Source organism: Mycena indigotica, assembly GCF_014461135.1.
Source record: "Mycena indigotica strain 171206Taipei chromosome Unknown Mind.scaff0014, whole genome shotgun sequence".
Classification (NCBI taxonomy): Eukaryota; Fungi; Basidiomycota; class Agaricomycetes; order Agaricales; family Mycenaceae; genus Mycena; species Mycena indigotica.
In genome coordinates this window covers 1,525,654-1,549,374 of record NW_023503013.1, presented here as the reverse complement: position 1 = coordinate 1,549,374, position 23,721 = coordinate 1,525,654, and the positions used below count along the sequence as shown (strand labels likewise).

The 23,721-nt window shown below is 50.4% G+C and overlaps 3 protein-coding genes across 3 annotated transcripts; 2 read left to right on the top strand and 1 right to left on the bottom strand.

Annotated features, from left to right (window-relative positions):
- Positions 1-17,656: 17,656 nt before the first annotated feature.
- Positions 17,657-18,479, top strand: MIND_01324600 (uncharacterized protein; the record flags this gene model as incomplete). The annotated part of the gene is made up of 4 exons (XM_037369696.1): positions 17,657-17,817; positions 17,869-18,023; positions 18,082-18,141; positions 18,196-18,479. 4 exons carry the CDS (start codon positions 17,657-17,659, stop codon positions 18,477-18,479), a joined length of 660 nt encoding a protein of 219 aa, XP_037214194.1.
- Positions 18,480-19,702: 1,223 nt separating this feature from the next.
- On the bottom strand, positions 19,703-20,977 carry MIND_01324500 (Aldo-ket-red domain-containing protein; the record flags this gene model as incomplete). The annotated part of the gene is made up of 6 exons (XM_037369695.1): positions 19,703-19,870; positions 19,919-20,143; positions 20,192-20,470; positions 20,522-20,684; positions 20,733-20,818; positions 20,867-20,977. The coding sequence occupies 6 exons, from the start codon at positions 20,975-20,977 to the stop codon at positions 19,703-19,705; spliced, it is 1,032 nt and encodes a 343-aa protein (XP_037214193.1).
- Positions 20,978-21,454: 477 nt separating this feature from the next.
- Positions 21,455-23,716, top strand: MIND_01324400 (uncharacterized protein; the record flags this gene model as incomplete). The annotated part of the gene is made up of 9 exons (XM_037369694.1): positions 21,455-21,699; positions 21,758-21,864; positions 21,920-22,028; positions 22,080-22,370; positions 22,421-22,536; positions 22,589-22,834; positions 22,885-23,317; positions 23,363-23,444; positions 23,495-23,716. The coding sequence occupies 9 exons, from the start codon at positions 21,455-21,457 to the stop codon at positions 23,714-23,716; spliced, it is 1,851 nt and encodes a 616-aa protein (XP_037214192.1).
- Positions 23,717-23,721: the final 5 nt, after the last annotated feature.

Genomic DNA, 23,721 nt, shown 5'->3' with positions numbered 1-23,721 from the left:
CCGTTATTGATCAGGGGGTCAAGTCCGTGGCGGAACTTGGTCACCTTGATCAGCGCGTCTTCGAATCCGGCGAGGTCCATCAGGTCCTCGAAGTCGTAGGTGTACTGGTAGACATCCTTTGTACCCATGTGATAGGCGGAAGTCTCCAGCTTGGAGAGAGCGTGATCTTGCTCATTCTCCTCGACGAACCGGAGTCGAAACTCGGAAACGAACGAGCCCCAGGACGGAAACGGAAACGGGGCTTTGCTTCCGTGGCGCTCCGCCCATTGCTGAGCGGGTCCTTCTGCCATAAACGACATGGCCTAGCGGACAGCCTTTTCCTTGCTCGCCTCTCCGTTGACCACGAAGGCCTCGGGGGCAAGGCGAGCGTAGGTGCGGACCGTGTAGAGGAATGCGCGGCCGCGTTTCCGATCGCCGTTGAAGGTGAATGGGGGGTTTGGTCGCAAGACCAATTTTGAGGCGAGGTTGATGTCGCCAAAAAGGGCTTCGGAGTCGCCCTGGACCGGAGTCGGAGTCGGAATCGACGTCTCCGGCGATGGTGTTTGGGGTCCGCCAGCATTATTAGCGGCGGCAGCGGCAGCGGAAGCCTGGTTGGTGAGTAAAGCAAGGGCCTCAGTTAGGCTATCGATTTTCGCCTCGAGTGAGTCCAGCCGGGCGTCTGCGGTAGGAGTGACTCCGGACGGCATGACGGGTGCGGGGACCACAGGAGTAGAGGAGGAGGGGACAAGTGGCAGGGGCGGTGACGAGGGCGGAACGGACTCGTACTCCGAGCCTGAGTCAGCGCCGAACCTGGCAATCTTGTCCGGTTGATCCCGTAGAGAGTTTCTTCTGCTGTAAGGGCAACCCCGGAGGCCTGAGATCAAGGTCCTAGCAGGGGAGGATCCAAAGCGTGAACATTGGTAGCGAATACAAATGAAGCTGACCTAGCAGGGGAGGATCCAAAGAGAAGAAACTCTAAGGGTCCGCCTGCTAGGTAGCTGACTATATACTGCTTGTCCGTAGCTGCCGCTGTCGGGCACAGAAGGCTTGGGCGGCGTCGCAGGCGAGGTCCCAGGGCGACCGTCGGGAGGGCGTTGACGGATCGGTGATTGTGCGGGCGAGATGGAGGGCCGGACCGGAGACGGAACCGGAGTCGGACCGGAATCGGAGGCGTCTCCGAGGGGCCGAAAGGGAGGTTCCCCTGACACTGGCATTGACAGAAAGTCATGTTTTGTTTATGCAGATGTACATGACTTTCACATGATCATCCCCTCACTCAGTCAATGGCTCTAAATATGTAACAGCATGCTTCCAAGAGTACTTGATGGTGCGCCAGAAGAGAACAGTGCTGGCAAGGTTCATGTGAGTGCTGTACCAAAGCAACGTGGGCAATATCATATAACAAGAATTGGCAGAGAAATGTCTAAACAACGTGTGCAATTGCTGGCCAAGGAGCAGAGGAAGCAGGAAAAGCGGGAGAAGGATGATGTCAGGGGAAACCTCCCTTTCGGCCCCCCAGAGACGTCTCCAATTCCAGTCCGACTCCGGTTCCGACTCCGGTCCGACCCTCCATCTCGCCCGCACAATCACCGATCAGTCAACACCCTCCCAACGGTCGCCCTGGGACCTTGCCTGCACGCCTGGGACCTTGCCTGCACGCCTGGGACCTTGCCTGCACGCCTGGGACCTTGCCTGCAACGCCACCCAAGCCTTCTGTGCCTGACAGCGGCAGCTACGGACAAGCAGTATATAGTCAGCTCCCTAGCAGGCGGACCCTTAGAGTTTCTTCTCTTTGGATCCTCCCCTGCTAGGTCAGCTTTATTTGTATTTGCTTACCAATGTTCATGCTTTGGATCCTCCCCTGCTAGACCCTGATCTCGGGCCTCCGGGGTTGCCCTTACAGCAGAAGAAACTCTCTACGGGATCAACCGGACAAGATTGCTAGGTTCGGTGCTGACTCAGGCTCGGAGTACAGGTCCGTTCCGCCCTCGTCACTGCCCCTACCACTTGTCCCCTCCTCCTCCATCACTCCTGTCGTCCCCGCACCTGTCATGTCTTCCGAAGCCACTTCGGACGCTGGCACTCGGCTGGATGCACTCGAGGCGAAAATCAACCGCCTAACTGAGGCCCTTACTCTTCTCACCACCCAGGCTTCCGCTGCCGCTGCCGCCGCTAATACTGCTGGCGGACACCAAACACCACCACCGCCGGAGACATCGATTCCGACTCTGACTCCGGTCCAGGGCAACTCCGAGGCCCTTTTTGGCGATATCAATCTCGCCTCAAAATTGGTCTTGCGACCAAACCCCCCATTCACCTTCAACGGCGATCGGAAACGCGGCCGCGCATTCCTCTACACGGTCCGCACCTACGCTCGCCTTGCCCCTGATGCCTTCGTGGTCAACGGAGAGGCGAGCGAGGAAAAGACTGTCCGCTATGCCATGTCATTTATGGCAGAAGGACCCGCTCAGCAATGTGCGGAGCACCATGGAAGCAAAGCCCCGTTTCCATTTCCGTCCTGGGGCTCGTTCATTTCCGAGTTTTGACTCCGGTTCGTCGAGGAGAATGAGCAAGACCATGCTCTCTCCAAACTGGAGACTTCCGCCTACCACATGGGCACAAAGGATGTCTACCAGTACACCGACAACTTCGAGGACCTGATAGACCTCGCCGGATTTGAAGACGCGTTGGTCAAGGTGACCAAGTTCCGCCACGGGCTTGATCCCTTGATCGACAATGGAATCACGTCCTCGAACGACCCCCCGGACCTCCGGGACTACCTTAGCCGGCGCACCCGGGCCTTCCGTCAATACGAGGCCCTGGTCCGGGCCAAGCTGATCAAGTCAGCCGCCCCCAAGACGCCTGGCGGTTTGATTCGGACTCCGTTTCCGGTCAACCGCATCCCGGCTCCGGCCCCTTTCCGCCCGGTGGCTCTGGTCGTGCCACCCGCGGCCCATGCCCCCGCTCCGGCACCTCCAGCTCCCGTCCCTATAGAGTTGGATCGCACCAGGGCCTAGGGTGCCCCTTGTCGCGCCTGCTTCAGGTGTGGCGACCCAAACCATCTCACCCGAGACTGTCCCCTCCCCGCCGATGTCCGCTCGATGGACATTCTCGACGAGGTGATCCAACAACTCAGTGACGAGATGTTAGCGGAGTTGATCGCCTGCTACTCGGACACAGCTGCGCTGCCGGAGACGGCCACGGAGTCGATGCCCAGAGAGGATTTTGTCCCCCGCGACGAGTGACTGGTGTGCCCTCGTTCACGTCTATAAATCGTTTTGCCTCTTTGTATGATGAATGCAGTTCTTTGCCCTACAACGAGCCCGAAACGAAAGACACACCCTCTCCTACCCTCGCCTCAATTCCGTCTCCGACTCCAGTTGCGACTCCGGTCATTGTCCTTCAACGCCTCACTGGCTGGGAAAAGAAACTGCCCAAGCAGTACACTGTTGCCGCTACCCCTGGGGCGAACTCCCTCCACCTCCCGTTGGAGCTAGAGTCCACCACCAGTGCATTGAAGCTCTCCCTCTCTGGTGTAAACCCGCTGGTTTATCTGTGTGACACTCACTCATAGTGTCACTCATTGTGTGACCATCAGTAGTCATTCTTGTCCTGTACCTCGTCGTCCTTGGAATCCACAGCCCGGTCCTGTTGACTTGCTGCGTGTCTCCCTCAGTGTTTCCTGTTGGCAGCAGGCTTTCATCTGGGCTTGTTGACTGTGGTGCCATCTCCGCACCCTCTAAGGCTGAATCTATGCATAAGATACTGGTGGGCTCCAGAGAATGTAATGCATAAGATATGGGTGCCCACCCAGGCCCTAAGAGCTGAGGATTGTGACAGAGAGTGTGACATTAGATCAAGATGGTCATTATGCAATAGGATTGATAGGTATGACTTATGTAATATCATATAAAATAGCTTTAAGTCCCTTTTCTTCAGGCCGATGACCCGTTATGCAATTAGGGGGACTATGTGATATGGAAAAGAGAATATCATCCTAATTGGGATGAAATTGATGTATCTTTATATAGCCATCAGAATCAGTGATGGCAATCAAAAATCGTTCCACATCAATATATATATCTGGATGCCATCCACCCAACAATGATAGACCATCAGTACACTCTAATAATCTTAAATTACAGTTATTTCATATATTAGAAAGCAGGACCCATATCTTATGCATTACATTCTATAAAGCCCACCCATATCTTATGCATAGATTCAGGTATATGAGCTGACCTCCGACTTCATTGACACGAACTACGTCGCTCGGAATGGCATTCCGGTCCGCACCCGGGCGCAACCGATTCCGGTCTTCAACGTCGATGGTACTCCAAATGATGCTGGCTCCATCAACCAGATCGCGGACTTGGTCTTACGCTACAAAGGCCATTCCGAGCATGTTTAACTCGCCGTCACTCATCTTGGTAAACAAGACCTCATCCTGGGGTACTCCTGGCTGCAGAAGCATAACCTAGAGATCGATTGGGAAACCAAGGAGGTCAAGATGACACGGTGCCCTCGCGGTTGCTCCACCTGCCGCGAGGAAGAACGCGTCGAATGGACTGAGCTACGGCGACTCCGGTTACTCCAGAAACGACTCTGCTCCGGCCCGTTCCCCTCGGTCTGCGCCATGGACCTCTCTGGGCCTGATGACGGAGACAATTCCGATTCCGGTCTCGACTCTGGCCTGCCTGATCTGATGCCGGACTCTGACGAGAATGACGATGATGGCCAGCTTTCACCAGGTATACCCTATTCTTTCCAAAAGATGTTGGCTACTGCCACACCCTGTAATGCAAAAGATGTTAGGAACAGCTAGGCTGTAAAATAAAAATCGATTTTTATAGGGTTAAATAGATAGATATGACTAATATAACACCATATATAGTAAGCTAATCACCTTTTCTTCAGGCCGATGATGCGGATAAACATTAGGACAAGGCTGTAATACAGAGTAATGAAATTGATGGAATGATATGTCACATCTGATGTAACACCATAGATCCATCAAAACTATTGATCTTCATCAAAAATGCTTCCACATGGCAAGACATATTCTAGATGCCATCAATTATATCATGAACCAAGGCCCAGAAAGCTCAAAATAAATTAAAAAGTCGAAAAATATTAGAATAAACCTGAATTTCTAGCCCTTGCCAACATCTTTTACATTACACTGTATGGCAGTAGCCAACATCTTTTGCATAGAACTAGCTATATCAGCTGGATGAATGACATTTTCCAGGACCTCATCCTCTCCGGAGACGTTATGATCTACCTTGACGACATCCTGATTGCCCATTCCGACCTCCGGAAACACCGGCAGATTGTTCAGGAGGTCTTACGGCAACTCCAAGAGCACAAGTTGTACCTTCAAGCGGAGAAGTGCGACTTTGAAAAATCGTCAATCGAGTACCTCGGAGTCATCATCTCCCACACCCACGTCGAAATGGACCCCATCAAAGTCACAGGCGTCTCTGCTTGGCCGACTCCGGAAAACAAGAAGGACATTCAGCAGTTTCTTGGGTTCGCTAATTTCTACCGCAGGTTCATTCGGGACTTCTCAACCCTTGCGCGCCTACTTTTCGTGCTTACCAAGAAGGACCAGCAATGGACTTGGGGCGACATGGAGGCCTCCGCGTTCCAAGCGATCAAGGACGCGGTCACCTTGGAACCGGTTCTGGTGATTCTGGACGACGCACGGCCTTTCCGACTCGAGGCGGACAGCTCTGATTATGCGACGGGGGCGGATCTTTCACAATCCGCCCCGGACGGGAAGTGGCACCCTGTAGCATTCTATTCCAAAAGCTTAAATGATGTCCAGCGCAACTACGAAATCCACGACAAGGAGATGCTCACAATTATCCGCGCACTTGAGGAGTATAGACACTTCCTCGAGGGTGCCGCGCCACCTGTGGGTGTAACCATTTGCCTTCTGGTCCTGCAGGGGCAAGGCCACCCAAATGCATTTTCACCTGCACCAGCAGGCTCCTGCAGCTGCAGGAACATTTGCCTTCTGCTCCCCTGCTAAATTATAAGGGTCATTGATAAGGCAGCAAATGGACAATCCGATCAAATAGTGATTGTGCTATAATGAATGATTATATAATGAAAATAATACTAGATATAATATTCAAATCACCATTTCTTCAGGCCGAAGACCCGTAATATAATCAATAAGGGCTGTGTACTAGGTTTTACAAGAATACATCCTAATTGGGACAAAAATGATGTAACTCTATATAGTCATCAAAAGTACTGATGGCAATTAAAAATGTTTCCACATTGATCTTATTTAATAGATGCCATCACTCCCATCACTCAAATCACTTAAATAAGCTAAGTAAAATTAAAAAGATTTAAAGATTATATAATCTGAATTCTGGAAATGCCATTTGTCAAATGTTCCTGCAATGCTGCTTTCCTGCTTTGCAGGCAGATTTGCATAATGTCCCTCCTGCAGCTGCAGGGGACATTTGTAAAATAGTTACCGCTATGGCTCGCCGCGCACCCTGTCGAGATTTGGACTGACCATAAGAATTTGGAGTACTTCAGGAAGACGCAGCACCTCAACCGGAGACAGGCCCGGTGGTCCCTGTACCTTTCCCGGTTTGACTTCACACTGCACCACAAGCCTGGTCGCGACATGGGTCGACCTGACACCCTCTCTCTCAGAGACCCGATCATGGAGTCGATTCCGACAACTCTGATGTCGTCCTTCTGCGGCCTGAACTCTTCCACGTCCGCGCACTCGAGGGTGTTTCCGTTTCCGGTCCTGTAAGGGCAACCCCGGAGGCCTGAGATCAAGGTCCTAGCAGGGGAGGATCCAAAGAGAAGAAGCTTTAAGGGTCCGCCTGCTAGGAGCTGACTATATACTGCTTGTCTGTAGCTGCTGCTGTCGGGCACAGAAGGCTTGGGCGGCGTCGCAGGCAAGGTCCCAGGGTGACCGTCGGGAGGGCGTTGACGGATCGGTGACTATGTGGGCGAGATGGAGGGCCAGACCGGAGTCGGAACCGGAATCGGACCGGAATCGGGCGCGTCTCCGGGCCGAAAGGGAGGTTCCCCTGACAGGTCCCGGCTCTGAACTCCTCCGCGATATCCGCGATGCCCTCTCCAGTAAGCCTGACCTGGAGGAGCCCGTCGCACTAGCGGCCTGGCAACTCCTTAAGGTTCAAGGTCAAGCTCGAGGCCCCCGTAGGGTTGAGCACGGGACCGGGTCCGGGTAATTTTTGCTGAACCCGGACCCTGACCCGACTGCACCCGGACCCTAGGCGGGCTCGGGTAAGACCCGGTCCCGGATGACCCGCGGGCCTCCCTTACATCAGGAGCAGAGTGCATGTATATTGCAATAAGAAGACAAATAATCAAGTAGTAGACATATGAGCTTTCTTATGGACCTCAGTATGATCCTTGGCATCCTCAGCCCTTCGCTTACCCTTCCCCTTGCGTCCCATCTTGATCTCTATTGCATCGATGATGTCCTTGTTCCGAACCAAGTCGTTACCGACTCCAGCTGCCAAAGCAGAGGAACTTTCGAATTGACGTCCCGGTGAGGCGATTGCGAGTGAAGACCAGAAGTTGTCGGCCTTGAGAAAATACGCGTTCGACGGCTGTCGATGTTGCTGAGAAAGAATTAGTTATATAAGGTCAAGACATATCAACGATACTCACATGGAATACTAAGGTAGTCAAGCGCCATGCGAGAAAGGCGAGGATAAATCGTGCGGCGGTCCCACCACCACATCAAAGGGTCCTTAACCGCCCTATCGACTGGCTCCGCAAGATAACGTTCCAGCTCGGACTGGTCAGCCTCTGAAATCCCGACATCGTACGAAAGGAAAAAATCAGAAACATCTTCGAAGTTAGCTTTGCTTGAAGAACGGCTAACCTAATCGTTGTCAGTGAAATGTGCGATTCCGAATGACAGACATACTGCGCCACTACTTGTGCCTCCTAAACTGCTACGCTCCATTATCTCGATGTCCGAATCAATATGAACCAATGAGTAGGCGGCAAACTCATCCTCAACTAGCTCCTGGGCGGTATCGATCCACGCCTGGTCCCAGTTACGAGTTTTGAAGTACTGGAGCTTCAGACTCGGGTGAAGAACTGTCGAAGATATGAGTTATGGATGTTATATGCCATCGTACTTGCCCATCGCAATACGATAGATGCTTGAGTCGTCCGTTCGTGAATAGTACTTGTTCATGGTGGCCTTGGCAAGAAGGAGTGCCTTGCAGATGGCGGGATCGACAATCCGCGTATCGGGCCGTCCCTCGGAGACAACGGTGGTTGTGATAAGGTCGTCAATCTTATCCATTGTCGGGATAACGTTGGCGATAGTGCTCTTGTTGTCTGCCGAGAAGACAGTCGTGGCGTTTTTGAAAACCTAATTAATCGTCAATTATACGATTGCGACCACCAAGAGCACAGACACATACCTGGAGTGTAAATGCCATATCGTCGAGGACAGCCCACTCGACGTTGGAGATTTCGTACTTGCGCAGGCCGTCGAGGTCCCGATTTGCAGTCAGTGAATTGATTACCTCCTTATATTCCAGCGCAACGACCAACATATCATAAGTTGAGTTCCAGCGTGTTCACACATCTCGCGGAATCAAGCGGACCCGCATATTGTGTGCGCGGGCATGCAGTACGCCATGCTGGCAGCACGACAGTAGTCGAGTTGACGATGAAGAACGCCAATTTACGAATCTGACATGCAATTAGCAGCTTGTCTAAGTAGAAGCAATTGCGTACCCTCGCTATTGCAGTCTTGAGAAACTTCGACGATGTCGTATATGCAGTACGCTGATCAGCAGTCAGCTGGTCGTATGCATCGCCGTCGTCGCCAAGTTCGTCAGAGTTCATGCACAATGTTAGATAACTGAGGATTGTAGCACAGGAACTGTACCGTCGTCCATATCGTTAGCATCCGCCAGATCAAGCAACGACTCAATATCATTATCCAGTTCGAGCGGGGGAATGGTATCATCCTCGCTGTCCGACTCCCCTTGATCTCCAATTGTCCCGTCCTTTTTTTTTCTTCTCCGCCGGCTGGAATGGTCGGAGGAACGCTTTGACAGCGAGGTTGAGAGTGTGGTTGAAGCAGCGGACACGGTTGACAGCCTCGAATGTGTTGTTGGGATTGTCGCTCAGGGATTCATTTTGTGTGTCGTTGGACGTTGCGTTGTCACCGGTCCATGCCAAAATCTCAGCGGAAATCAGCTGGATAATTACAAGTTAGAACTGAGGCATACCTTATTCGACAGATTGAAACGCTGCAGCATTTCGTCAAACTCTCGAGCCAACGTTTCACCTGTATGAGACTCCGGCACCTCGTAAATATCTAGGAGGAAAACGAGTGGGTTCCCCTCGTGCTGGAGATGGACGGTCCAGGCAACGAACGCGCGATGGTTAGGCGATGTCCAAGCGTCTGTTGCGAAGCTAAGCCGTCCAGGATAGGTCTGGGAAGTGTTAGTACTCTGCAATAACCGCCAAGGGTACATACCTCGAGTAGATTGGCGATACGAATTGCGCAGCGCTCGTAAGCCGCCTGTAGATCCCGAGCAACAGTAAAGCGGCTCGGGACCGTGAGCTCGGGCCTCCCAGCACCAAGGAGATCCTTGAGCTCGCGATCCTCGATGGTTCGTAGAGGACGCGACGCCTCTGCCAGCCAGCGAACGATATGTGCACTGGATTACCCGATGAGCGCTGTTTGTCATGATATTATGTGCTCACCGAAACTCAGGCTGGGTATGTGTCCGATGCGACACACGGACTGGACGCATAGAGCCCTTCGCAAATGAGGCGAAGATATTTCCGTCACGTTGACCACTAGCGGGGGCAGAAGCAAGTCGTTCATCAACGACAAGCTTGCCCCAGCAAGCACGCGCATGCTTCTTGAGACCTGAAGTAGACGAGCGATCACCAGAGGCTTTTCCGTCAAGCCTCGTTTGGTATCGCTTGACGCCTTTGAAGTCGCCTAGACAAGCACACGACTTGAATAAAGATGTAGATAGCAGACTGCGACACACCTTTGCCCTTGCACCGTTTCGCGCCACATGAGAATGCCTGATAAAGACGCCCATCCGTTTCCGTAAGCAGCTTGACGTCCGGACTGAAGAACTGGTATACACCAGATGTCCATTTGGCCGCTATAAAGACTGGTCAATGCAAAGATCCATGATTCAAAATCAGTGCATACTGTCCAGGTCTGGCTGCTGCTCGTTGCCATCTGCATTCCCCACTGACTTCTCGCGTTCACCTCCAGATGACACCGACTTGCTCTTTCGAGAGCCACCTGCAACAGAAGATAAGCCACACAGGTAACAGGAATGAAGCACTGACTTGAGAGGGAGGACGCTATTTGTTTGGCTGCTTGTTTGACAGATTTGCTGGCTTTTGACACAGAGCTTGCGGCTTTCGATGCCGCACGCCCGACTCGTGGCACCAAACGACGACATGGGTGTCGACTGTGCTGCCCCCTCTCATTTCCAGCTTTTAATACCCACAAGATGGCCCTGGAATGGATCGTGAATAAGGGTGAAGCAACAGAAAGGAGTGTACCTGGGCAGGGATTGCCAGTGGCGAGTCGCGACTGCACAAGGCCTGGACTTGGAGTCTTGGCCTGGGAGACACTGGTCGGCGGCAAGCCGGGTGATGACGTGTGCTAGGTGACACCACTGTCACACCCGCCGGGCATACCCGGTCTGGGACCGGGCTAAGCCGGGTTCATAAATGGTCTATCCCGGGACCCGGTCCCGGATCACCCGGTCCCGGCCACCCGGCCGGGATCACCCGCACCCGTGCTCAACCCTAGGCCCCCGCTCCTCACGTTCTGACAAGTGGGCCGTCTCCAGCGGTCTTCTCCATTTCCGAGGGAAGATCGTCGTACCAAAGGACAAGGACCTTCGGAGACGCTGATGAGGGTGGATGACGGGTGGGGAGACCGGAGATGAGACCGACACTACACAACTAAAACCCAACAACAAAACAACAAATAGTCGTTCTGTCTGAGCGATAACCGTATAACACCGTTCCAAACGTCCAACAATCACCAATAACCGTCTCCTAATACGAGTGCAGAACCCTGGGAACAGAGCCTGTACACGGGTGTGCAAGGTTGTAGGGTAGATCGAATGAAATCTTGTTAAAGATTTGTTTTGTGGTTGTCCTTAAGCGTACTATCGACGAAATCCAGCAATAGGAAAGCGCCAATACGATGCCCAGAACCGTTTATACTCGTTTGGATCAGGAACTAACTGCCTTAAACTCAAGAAGTCATCTCAAGTCAGGAACTAACTGCCTTAAACTCTCGACCGCCAACCGAAACCAAGTGTACGCCAACCGAAACTCTCTTATACGGCAACCGGAACCCTCAACTCTTCGATCACAACGCCTTTTTACTTGAATGAAAGAGCTAGCAGGATGATATTGACAAGCTAGATCCCCAGATGCACCTAGTAACGCGGGGCAATCCGTGAATCGCTCAAATACAGGACAGAGATATAAATACTAAAACAGAAAATGATAAGATCAGGTAAATCGCCACAACAGAATGATGGTCCATGTGCATAATTTGTAAGGTATCGTTTCGCCATAAGGCCCAGAGTCGAAAATCCAGGTCTAGATGACCGGTAGCGCGTGTTTGGTGTCAATGACCTTTGTAAATCCTCCTTTATTGCGACCGTCTATGCGTTTTTGTGAACGGTCCGCTAACCGTTGTTGTCGTCGTCGTGTTGCTCCACTTCCTAGCTTTCCATCGATATCCATGACTTGAGGCTAACCGCCAGACACCATTAGGCAAATCTCTTAACGAGATAATCACAATCTATTGTCGAGTTGTTCGGTTGGACGGTTGCGGGTTAAGGTCGCCGCAATTTGCAGCCAAGCCCTCGTTCCCACTGAGTCATGTTTCCCGTTTAACTGCACCTCCACATGTCCTTGTCCTTGCGTAAGTTCCGAAACTGTGTTCCAATACTGTCAGGGACTGATCTGTTCGAAGCCTGGTTGAACCTTCATCGGAGCGTTCTGAGTTCGAGTCCCAGCGCGTGCCAGACCGAATATGCCTTTTGGTTTACACTCCCTTTTTGGTATATATAAAGGATTGGATGGATCCTCTATGTTGGTTGGGCTCTGCTGTTGTTTTGGTTATTGTAAGAGTCGTTCTGAATGGCCAGTTGCTATCAACAACGGTTGAGTCGAAACGCCTCCTCGCAGATATCTCCCTAACTGGCCATTCGGGACTCATACCAGTTCCTAGACGTGCGCTGTACCCATGAAACGAACAAAAACAGTGGTTTTCTATGTGTGTTCCAAAATACGGCTTATCATCGCATCATCGAGCTCTGCCATGACACCCGAGTCGCCGGACACGCCGGTCGCTTCAAGACCCTGGAGTCGGTCTCCCGGAACTACTGGTGGCCCCAAATGTCTCGCCATATCGGCCGGTATGTTGCAACCTGCGACTTGTGCTGTCGCACGAAGGCGCTCCGGAGACTGCCCCATGGAGAGCTACACCCCACGGAGATGCCCCCGGAACACTGGCATACCATTTCCGTTGACTTCATCGTAGAGCTCCCTGAAGTCCACAGGCACGACGCGATTATAGTTGTCGTTGACACCCTCGGAAAGCGCGCCCACTTCTCGGAGTGTCATACGACGGTCGATCGTGCAGTAGGGGCAGCTTGCCTCTACTACCAAAACGTCTGGCGGCCCCATGGGACTCCGGAGAAGTACGTCTCCGACCGCGGCTCACAGTTCATCGCGGACTTCACCTGAGAACTCTGGCGCCTAATTGGCATCAAGCCTGCCACGTCCCACCGCGTACCACCCGCAGACAGACGGTCAGACAGAGCGCGTCAACCAGGAGTTGGAGCAGTACTTGCGGATCTTCACCAACTATCAGCAGGACGACTGGGATGAGCTGATTCGGGGGGTTGATGTCAGGGGAACCCCCCTTTCGGCTCCCTCGGAGACACGTCCGACTCCGGTCTGATTCCGGTTCCAACTCCGGTCCGGCCCTTCATCTTGCCCGCACAATCACCGATCCGGCAACGCCCTCCCGACGGTCGCCCTGGGACCTTGCCTGCAACGCCGCCCAAGCCTTCTGTGCCCGACAGCGGCAGCTACAGACAAGCAGTATATAGTCAGCTCCCTAGCAGGCGGACCCTTAGAGTTTCTTCTCTTTGGATCCTCCCCTGCTAGGTCAGCTTCATTTGTATTCGCTTACCAATGTTCACGCTTTGGATCCTCCCCTGCTAGACCTTGATCTCAGGCCTCCGGGGTTGCCCTTACAGCCCTGGATTTAAGAAACCTTTTTCTTCAGCTTTTAAACCTTTTATTTTGATCCTGGTTGATAAGATAAGACAATGAGGAGATAAGATAGATGATAAGATGGTGATTGGATCATCAGATGTCGATGCTGATGTTGATTGATAGCATGGAGTTGGACATGAGGCAGCCAGTACGTAAAGGTATGGCTAAAGTATAATGTCATTGCCTCTCGTATTGGGCATGGTAAACATATGGCAGTAGTGTATATAAGTAGAGTAGATTTTGTCTTGTACTCCAGTCTTTGAATTTCATCATCTTTATGATATCCTTTCATAGTGCTTCTTGCTTGCCTTCACTGGCCAACTGGCATCCTCTAATTTGGTGTTGTTTGTGACAGTCAGCACGGTATTGGTATTTGTGTCCAATGCTGTCCAAAAAAGTGAGTCCTGAAAGGGACTGTCCTCAAAAGGACAGTCCACTTTGGGACTGATGGTAAGAAGTTAATGGAGTGATATGCTAGATCTGTCTGTTTTGGGGGGCAGAATTTGTCAGTTGACAGCTTGTGAATCAGTTTTGCTTTGCACTGATATCTTAGCCATTGTGCTCTGGGAAGTTTAGAGAAAAATCACAAAAAAATCATGGAGATTACTGAACTGCTTATTATTCATTTTTTCTGGATGCTTAATAGGCATCTTCCTTATAAACCAAAGATAATGCAAACAACAGTGTATATTAGTCAAATAACTTAACTCTACACTGTATAAAAAATTCAGAATGTCAACTGTATACCTGTTTTCAACAACCGAACTGCAATATAACCAAGTTGATGCGAGAACAGCCATACGGTACATAATTGCTGTTCAAATTATTATTATGGTACTGGAGATATACCACTGCTAAAAGAAAAACCTGTATGACATCAACGAGCAGAGGGGAGTTAGATCTTGTGACGGAGAGCTGTCAGGAGTCCACAGCTTGTTCTGACACACAAGGAGCTCGTTGGTCGGACGAGCAAGGTGAGTGGTGTAAGTGTAAGATTGACCAAGGGATCAGTACTACGGACATCAGTATATATAGGAATCATGTAGCGTAGATCATTGGAAGGGGAAAATAGGATAAACTAGGGTCTGTGATGTAAGCGTGAATGGATAAGGAAAAGGAAAAGAGACAGAGTGTGTATGCTGTTGCGTATGTGTGGTAAGCATACCATTACAGATCTCATCTATATTGCAGAATAAATAGTATCTATTGTGTCAGTTGAGACAAAAAAAGGAAACAGACTCAACAATGAGATATGCATTTTAGCCATACCAGCCATAGATATACTTCCAAATCTGCCTTTGTAGTCACTCCCTGTCTTCTCAATAGTCTTCATATGGACCTAAATAGTCAGAAATCCATACTTATAAGTCAATTTGGTTATGAAACAAGAAATACAACAAATATTGATGAATACTGCCCTTCTGGGAATTGTTACACAGTATCAGATTCAGAGTGGATGGGAAGTGAAAGTATAGTATCTAGTACTACTACTCTAATATCTCATCACGGTTCATGGGCTCCAATACCCAGATCCCATCTTTCACTCCTGGGTGCACTGGAAAATACCAGTAGAAATGCCAGGAATTAAGCTCAGGGGGGGATTAAAAACGGGGCCCAAAGCAGGAGTTTTTTATGGGAAAAGCGGCGCCAAATAGGGCCAGCCAATTGAAACCAAATCAAGGCCGCAGATTTCCGTGCACATGACTCAGAAACTACTAAACAAGGTAGTTTCCAGATCACGTGGGCAGAAATCAGGGCCCATGATTTCATAAGAATCGGCCCCTAGTATTTGGGCCTGTATCTGCCACCAAAAAGTCCAGCTTTGGGCCACCTTTTCCCCCAAAAACCCCAACGTGAATGCCTTTATGCATGTTTTAAACCAGTGTGGGACTCCTGTTTAGGTGTGATTTATCCAATACCTTTTTTAAGGGTAGAATACCCACTAAAACCCCCTTTTCATCTATCCAATTATCCAGCAAGGAGTCTTCATCCAGCAGAAGTCCACTCCAAGTATTTAGTACTACTTGGTAATCAATAGCCAGCTTGTCAAATTTATTCTTATTAGTCAAAATTCTATCATGCTGAAAAATTGAATTTATCATTGTAAGCCAGTGATTATGTATTTCAGTAATTTGAAAAATCTTACCAGGAGTTTTTAAGTGTCTTTCATTTTGCATATTCCAAATTATATACCATGCAGTTGAAACTAAAATACTAAATAATCTATATTTATGAGGACATAATATGTTCTAGAGTCTCTGAATCTGGAACCTTACACAGAGAGCATTCACCAAATATTTGTACTTGAGAAATATTATCCCAAAACCGGCCTACTTTAAATGTCTTATGCATGGTTTTCTTCGGAAGATCTCTGATCTTAATGCGAAAATTCCATGATCTGATTGATTTCCATATAGCTGCATCTGTAGGTTCATAATGACCCAGTTCTTTTATTGTTGCACAAGTTCTTTCTAAGTTAATATAAGTTGATTTATAGACAGGTATTTGATAATTTGTTTTAATAATCTTGGCAAATACTTTTTGTGACCCACTTTGAAGTAGGATACCAGGTATATGAAAGGTAATTTCAGGTTGTGTTTCTAAGAGCCATGGAATAGAAGGTTGATCTGTTGTTAAACTAGCTTTATTGTCCAAAACTTTCCTAAAGTAGGTTTTCTCTGTTCTTTCTTTCATATAGGATAGACATGCAGTAAATAATTTAAATATAGGATTTGACATGTTATTCTCAAGTAAACAGTGATTTCAACTAATAAATCAGATAATAATGAGTCTCTAGTACAAATATTAAGAATAGTGTGAGGACCAACCAGTTCAACTTCAAGTGCTAGCATTAGGGCGCCTGTCAATCATGTTTGAAATATTTACGGCGCTCTTTGCATGACTCTATAGGTCTGAATAACCTACTATAAAATCCCGCCTTTTTCTTCCCGGCCCCTTCTCTTTCCTTTTTTAGACGATTTTTTCCTGTTTTTTATTCTCAGACATAAACGTTTAAACACCAATACCGTGCCTGACGGTCCAACTGGAGTCAACCGCGGATAGAGCGCCGGCGAGTACTAGTTCTTCGACAAATGTCACACATTGACAGACAGTCACCACCTTTGCACCACCTCACCATTGACAATGACTTCAACTCCAGTAGACTCCAGTGTGGATCGATCGTTTTACGGTCCGCATGCGCAAACAGCTGGCCGTATGCATATGACGTGGCACCGAGTGCAAGAAAATTGTAACTGCGACCAGCAACCCTCAACACCGTCCCTGTAAAGACCTCAGACTTCGAAGTGACCCCAAATTTGGGCAAGAGGGGGACAAGACTCGGAGCGCAGCTCTCCGTGTGTTGTGTGCTGCACCAGTCGAGGGAAACAACTTGAAGTGACGCTGAAGCCTCCTAGCCGGTCGTACTTACTACTCAGAGCAGTCATAAAGAAACTCGCCCACGAAACGATTGCACCTATATGATAATCGCAACAACAGGATTGATTTGCACCACATTCACTCTGGGCAACTGTTCTGGCGTTAAGGTGCAAAATCACTGCCATACTCGAAGACGGATTGCTTCCATGACGCCCGGGATGACGGAAGAGATGGGGAGAAATCTGTGATTCAGAGCGCATTCCGCACGAAAGTAAATTCGTGCGTATACTAGTAGGCGGATGAGGCGAGGCGTAAGTAAAAACAAATCGGGCCATAGTCCGTGCCTCGCGCCAGTGGACCATGATACCCGCCGAAGCTGTTACGCTCAGCATCAAGCTCGAATACCGCCCGTGTCGTCAAGGGACCTGAAGAATCGATCTATCTTCGTCTTGTCGCCCGTCCAAAAATACTTCAAATGCCTGATCATGTGGCATTACAAGGTGCTTTCTTACGCCCGCTCTGACAGCCAAGCGGCAGTTTAGACTCAATGGGTTCTACATCAAGATACTGATCTCTGTTTCACAGAAACCAATCCCGAATGACAATGGTCGGGATTCGATCTTGGTATATACCGCCGCGAGAACCCATCGAATACTAGGCGCGTTTTCGTCTCGAGTTCATGATGACCGAACACTGAAACATCTTTTTCACTGCCTAAGGAACCAACCAGAAGCGGGTGGCACCAAATCGGACCAAAGCATGGTGAAGTGTAATCCCCGCACTGCCAGCAGTCAACATTAGTTGTTGGTTACTCTGGCTGTCGTCTTCGGCATGCCATCTTCATGCCGTACTGGTGGAGGCAGTTTAAAACCCGCGTCGAGACGGGGGTTGAGGCAAATCTGCTTGCGTTTTCATTTCGCCTCCCTCCTTGCCCAGATTCTTATTCCCCTCTTCGACTTTTCCCATCTCAAAAATGTTGTTCTCGCTGGTCGCTACTACCCTCGCAGCCGCCTCCATCGCCGCTGCCGAAACCATTACAGTCAAAGTCGGCGGCCAAGGTGGCGCCCCGACCTTCTCGCCCAACAACGTCACCGCAAAGGTGAACGACGTCGTCGTCTTCCAGTTCAGCGGATCGTATGTATTGCTTCACTTCCTCACTCTCCATATTAACTGCCTCTTGTCCAGGCCAGGTAACCACACCGTCACCCAATCAAGCCTGGCATCTCCGTGCGAGCCCATCCAGGGAGGGTTCGACTCTGGCTGGGTCGCGGTTCCCGCCAACGTGACCGATGCCAGTGTCGCACCAACATTCGCTCTGACCATCACCAATGCTGACGTCCGTGAGTACTAGACCCCAGCGTTGTTCTTGCACCTACTTGAGCTTACGTTTTCGTCTAGCCATTTGGTACTACTGCAAGCAACTCAACCCGAAAGGCCCCAAGCCCCATTGTGAACTTGGTGAGGATTCGCTTCCTCTTCTCTGACGTGGACTGCGCCTGACTTGCTTCTCAGGCATGGTGGGCGTAATCAACCTCGGCTCCAAATCATTCGAACAATTCACCGCTTCTGCTGCTGCTGCCACTACAGTCGGCCAGTCTCAGGGAGGCCTTTCGGGGATCAACGCGTTTGCTACCGCCCTCCCATCCCCTGTTGCCGCTGGCAGTTCTTCTGGCGCCCCCGCCTCGAGCAGTTCCGGGGCTCCCGGTGGAGACAAGAAAAACGGGGCTGTCTCGTTCCGCGCGGGAGGTATGGTCGCGGGTATCGCGGGTGTTGCTGCTGCTGCTTTGATGTTGTAAAGAAACGTAAAGGACCTAATTTGATCTTTTTTCTCTTCTGTTTACTAGTAAGAAGTCGGCTTTCTGTTCCATTATAATTAGACGTTTGGTATTGACAAGCGGATGAGTTAAGTGGGATACTTCTTCCCTTTCGAGTCGACTAAATCCGCGTTACCTCGCTGAAATTCCCTCTGCCCATGATACTCAGCGGTTTTTTGCGATGTCTCTCCTGCCAACAAAATGGTCAACGGATTCATGCTGACTCGTGAATTGGCCGTTCGCACCATGAAAATGATCTCTCGTAGGGGTTAGGAATCGATGCGCAAGTAAACTTGAGCCTGAGTTTAATCAGAGTTGAAAGGCAAGGGACGCTCTGTGGCGCATTCTCGTCGACGGAGGGGCGACCAAACGCGTCTGAGACGAATGATGGACTCGGAAGCGGCGCTCAGATCTTACCGCCTTGCTCGAGATGATTTCCATACAAGTATCAAGTAGTCGAGAGATTGGGACAGTGATCTAGTAATACAAGTTTCTTGCTGATTTTGTCAAGCATACCGACAGTTAGCTGTATTTCTGAGAGCTTATATGTACCCGTGGGCCATTAGGAATGCCCCCCATTGGCATTTTGAGCGGAAGCCCACATGTGGCGCACAACACAGCACCGTGACGGAGATGAGGAAGACTGAAATATTTCAGCCGGAGGACAAGGGTCAGGAAAGGACTGACGCGAAATTGGCCAAGATGGTCAAGTGATCCAGTTTCGGCAGAGAGTAGCCAACATCTTTATCCAAAGAGAATGGGACTCGGCCCATCCAATGCGAGTATTTGATCGAGGACAGAAGGACGCAACGTAAGGCGACTCGGGCTCACATGCAAGTTGGCCTTGAACTGCAAGGCACAAGACGGAAAGAGACAAATGCTGAGCAATAGCAAAGACGGTGCTCATGGGAATGGCGACTCTGGCGCTGAATGTTCGCACGTGATTAAGCTGGAGCGCGGTCCAGTCCGACAGACCGGAAAGCAAAATGAAGATGAGTAGGCCCTCGACCCGGAGCTTCTTGATGAGGCGACCCCATTCCAGTCCACTGAGCGAAATTAAGAGCGCCTTGGCTTGGGCACACGCAGCCAAGCCAGGAGGAAAGCCGAAGTCCGTAGCAGGGTTGTAAAACAGGTCAGAAACTTCGAGGGCAAGGGAGAGCATTTCGGAGGTGGAAAGAAAAGCGAATAAGTAGGATGGATACTTTCTACACATCCACTGGGGTCTCTACAAACATCTGCGCCCACATTGCCTCGGGGTACCGTGGTCCAGCTTTCTGACCTTCCGCATCAGCCTTGACGGCCAATTCGCGCACTGCAGCCATATCTTCGGGGGTAAGCGTGATTTCGCCTGCTGAAATGTTTTCGAGAAGGTACTGCATAGAAATAAGTCCACAAAATAATTGAGCATGCAAGCCACCAACCTTGATCTTCTTCGTGCCGGGGATTGCAATGACATCATTACCTTGCCCAAGCACCCACGCGAGAGCTACTTGACCAGCTGTGGCGGGCTTGCCTGAGGCGGTCTCGTATTTTGCGCCAATCACTTTAAGCGAGTCGGCGATGTGGAGGATGTTGGGGAAGTTGGCGGCGCTGTAGCGCGGGACAAATCGACGGAAGTCGTCTGCCGCAAAGTCATCCGGAGAGCGCTGTTCTTAGTTGTTAACAGTTGTAAATGCAGACAAAAAACAACGCACGTATTGTCCCGTTAACAGTCCGCGACCCAGAGGCGAGTAAGCCACGATCTTGACACCCAGTTCACGCGCAGTCCGAAGCAAATCGATCTTTGGGTCCTCGATATCGAGAGTAAAAGGGGAATATTCGACTTGAAGGGCAGAAATAGGATGGACAGCGTGGGCACGACGAAGAGTTGACGCGGAGACTTCAGAGAGGCCAAGATATTTGACCTTGCCTTCCTTAACAAGCTCTGCCATGGCACGGACACTGACTTCAATAGGAGTCTTGGGATCAGCCCGCTTTGGTAGGAAGGTCAAGCAGAAGCAAGAGAACTAAGGGGAGAAACATACGTGCATATAGTAGAGGTCGATATAGTCGACCTCAAGGCGCTTCAAACTGGACTCTGCCGACTTGCGCACATACTCGGGCGTGCCATTGACCGTTGAGTCTTCGAGGACGAAGCCAAACTTGGTCGCAAGGAAGATGTCAGCGCGCTTTCCTGTGCGCTTGAACCTGAGCAAAAGGCATGAGAAGCAAACTTTTCGCTGGAAAGCCACTCACCATTTGCCAAGAAGCTCTTCCGAGTCGGCATAGATGTCGGCGGTGTCCCAAAAGGTGCTGCCAGAGGCGTGGGCTGCGTCAAGGACCTGTGTTGATATTGTTGAGACGAGGTCATTCAGCGCATGAACACCTACCTTGAAGCGCTCTTCGTCAGGCTCTACAGCACCATAGAAGGCTGAGATGCCCATAGCGCCAAAGCCAATGGCGGGAAAGGTGGAGGAGGCGATGTTGCGAGTGGTGGACATTGGATGTGACGACGGATTCGATAATGGAGTCCCTGCTAGAGCGACGACCTTTTATATTCGCCATTTTCTCCGCTGACTGAGAGTAAAATGGAGTAGTTCAGAGCTCGATGGAAGTCGGAGCAACGACGGATGTGCCAAGCCGCATCATCAACGGATGGCCCGCATCATCAACGGAAATGTTGATCAATGATTGTATCAATTCTATGGGCGACCAAGTAAGTAGCAGCACTTACACAAGTAAGTACATAGAGATGGACCGTATATCTGTGGCTCACCACCAGTGATACACCAGTCTCAGTGGAAACTGAGCTCACTTCTGTATTAGATTGTACCCATCTGTCACGCTGAAAGCTGACTCATCCTCCGACTCTTCCTTCTGCCTGGGCCAGAGTTGATTGGAGGCTTTGGCGCTGTTTACTATTTGTAAGTCCGGACTGTGCAGCGCAGCACTCCCCACTCTCCTCCTCTCTCCCAACCATGTCGAAGGAAGAAATGGCTTTCGTAAACCTACCACTCCAACCACCTCGATCAAGACGACTTTCGCCTATATTGCTACTTCCAGTGTTGTTTTTGATCCTGGTCACTTCTAATCTCGGACTCGGATATGGATGGCCCAGTGCCAGCCTTTTATTTCACAACACCTGGCAGCAACCCAAGGCCGGCAGCGTCAAATGGCTTCCTGCTTCCTCGTGTAATGCTGGGACGAAATGTGGCTCAGTCATGTAAGCCTTTCGTCGCTACCGGCAACTCCCCTCCAACAAAGCATTGACAATTCCGCAGCGTACCGAAAGATTACTTTGACGAGTCGGCGGGGACTGCTTCCATAGCAATATCTGTGTTGAAGGCAACTAAGCTCCCGAAGAAGGGTACCGTCTTCCTGAACCCTGGCATGTATCATTGGCATAGAACCTTTCCTTGGCTACGAAACTAATTCGTATTCAGGTGGCCCGGGAGGATCTGGTACGCGTCTAGCTGCTCCACAATTCGCAGACATCATCGGCCATGATTGGGATTTACTGGGCTTCGACCCGCGCGGAATAAACATGACTTCGTAGGGGTGTCTGCTCGTTGCCCATAGCTCATGTTTTAAAATGCTCTTTAGCCCGCGCGTAGCTTGCTTCGACTCGCAGCCTGACTTCGGCTTGTTCAACGCAAACAGCGTCCTGGAAAAGGGCTTTACCATTTCTACCTCCAATCTTTCGGACCCGGTAGCTAAAGCAAGTGTCGAGGGCGAGCTTATCGCACAAGCAAGAGAATTTCTCGCACTCAAAAAAGCCCAGGCGCAGGTTTGCGCTGAGACGATGGGCGACGAGTTGAAGTATATGGGCACGGCAAATGTCGTCCGCGATATGGATTTCATGACTCAAATATTCGACGGCAAGGGAGCAAAGATGTAAGCTCTCTACATTTCTCGGTTTGACTTCAGGTATTGATGGGAGCTAGAAATTATTGGGGTGCGTCATATGGGTCCATTCTCGGCGCATATCTCGTCAATATGCTCCCTCATCGAGTTGGCTATGTCGTTATCGACGGGATCGCGGATCCCGTTAACTGGTCGAGTAAGCACTGACAAGTGTTCGTGGTTTGGTTCTAGTTCTTATTTCCATCCAGCGGAGCCCTCGCACAAATGGCCTATCAACTGGCTCGCATCAACCGAGAAGACATACAGATTCTATCTCGAGACATGCTCCAAAGCTGGCCCCGCGCGTTGTCCCATTGTCAAATATCAAAATGAGCCTTACACCGACATAATGGCCCGTATCGAGTCGTTCTTTGATGATTTGGCTGTGACACCACTTCCTGTTACTGGATCCGGAGCTCTGCGACCAGGGATATTAACCTCTGGATCTGCTCGAGGTATTTCTTGGCACTTGAGGTATATTCAAGGGAAACTAATGATCTTCCAGCTCTGTTGCTCATGTACCTGGAACGCCCACCCCTTTGGGCAGAATCTGTCTTGGCCTACGCTGAGGCAATGCGCGGAAACGGGACCATATTATATAATAAATTGACAAGTCTGCTTTCCTCCAGAGCGGCAAGCAACACGCATTACGATCTTGTCCGATTGGGAGTCACGTGTATGGACTCGCCGCCGCCGCTTCAAGACGCGCTCGGTCTGCCTGAGCCTACGGCAGAAGATTTGGCAGCGGAGTTCATCCGCACAATGGATCTGGTTTCTCCCCATTTCGGGCCGAGTGTCTCTGTTGGCGAGCAAGATGGCGGCTGTCAGTACTGGCCCACAGCTGGACGGGGCCCCGAGCGCTTTACTGGTCCGTGGAATGCCAGTTTTGACGATGGAATTGAGATTCCGATGCTGATCGTGAGCAACACGATGGATCCGTGGGTGTCGCTGTTGGCTTGCTAACCTATCTGAAATGTCCACAGCATCACGCCGATTGAGAGTGGTCTGCGGATCAACTCACTGATGCCAGAGTCATCAAGAATCATTATTCAGGATGGCCCTGGAGTACGTCAACCTTTTGTTCATCTTCTCTTGCTAACGCCGGCGTTGCTCAGCATTGTTCACTCGCAATTACTACTCTTTGCACTGCAAAGCTTGTGCGTGACTACTACGCCGGGAAGTTGCCAGAGAACGGTACTATTTGTGCCACGGACTACGATTTCTTTCCTCCAAAGAACGAGACAGAGGTTATATCCATGTTAAGCACGGAGGATGCGCGATTACTGGAAAGTACAAAGGTCATTGGAAGCTTGATAGAGGACATACGACAAAGATAAGTATA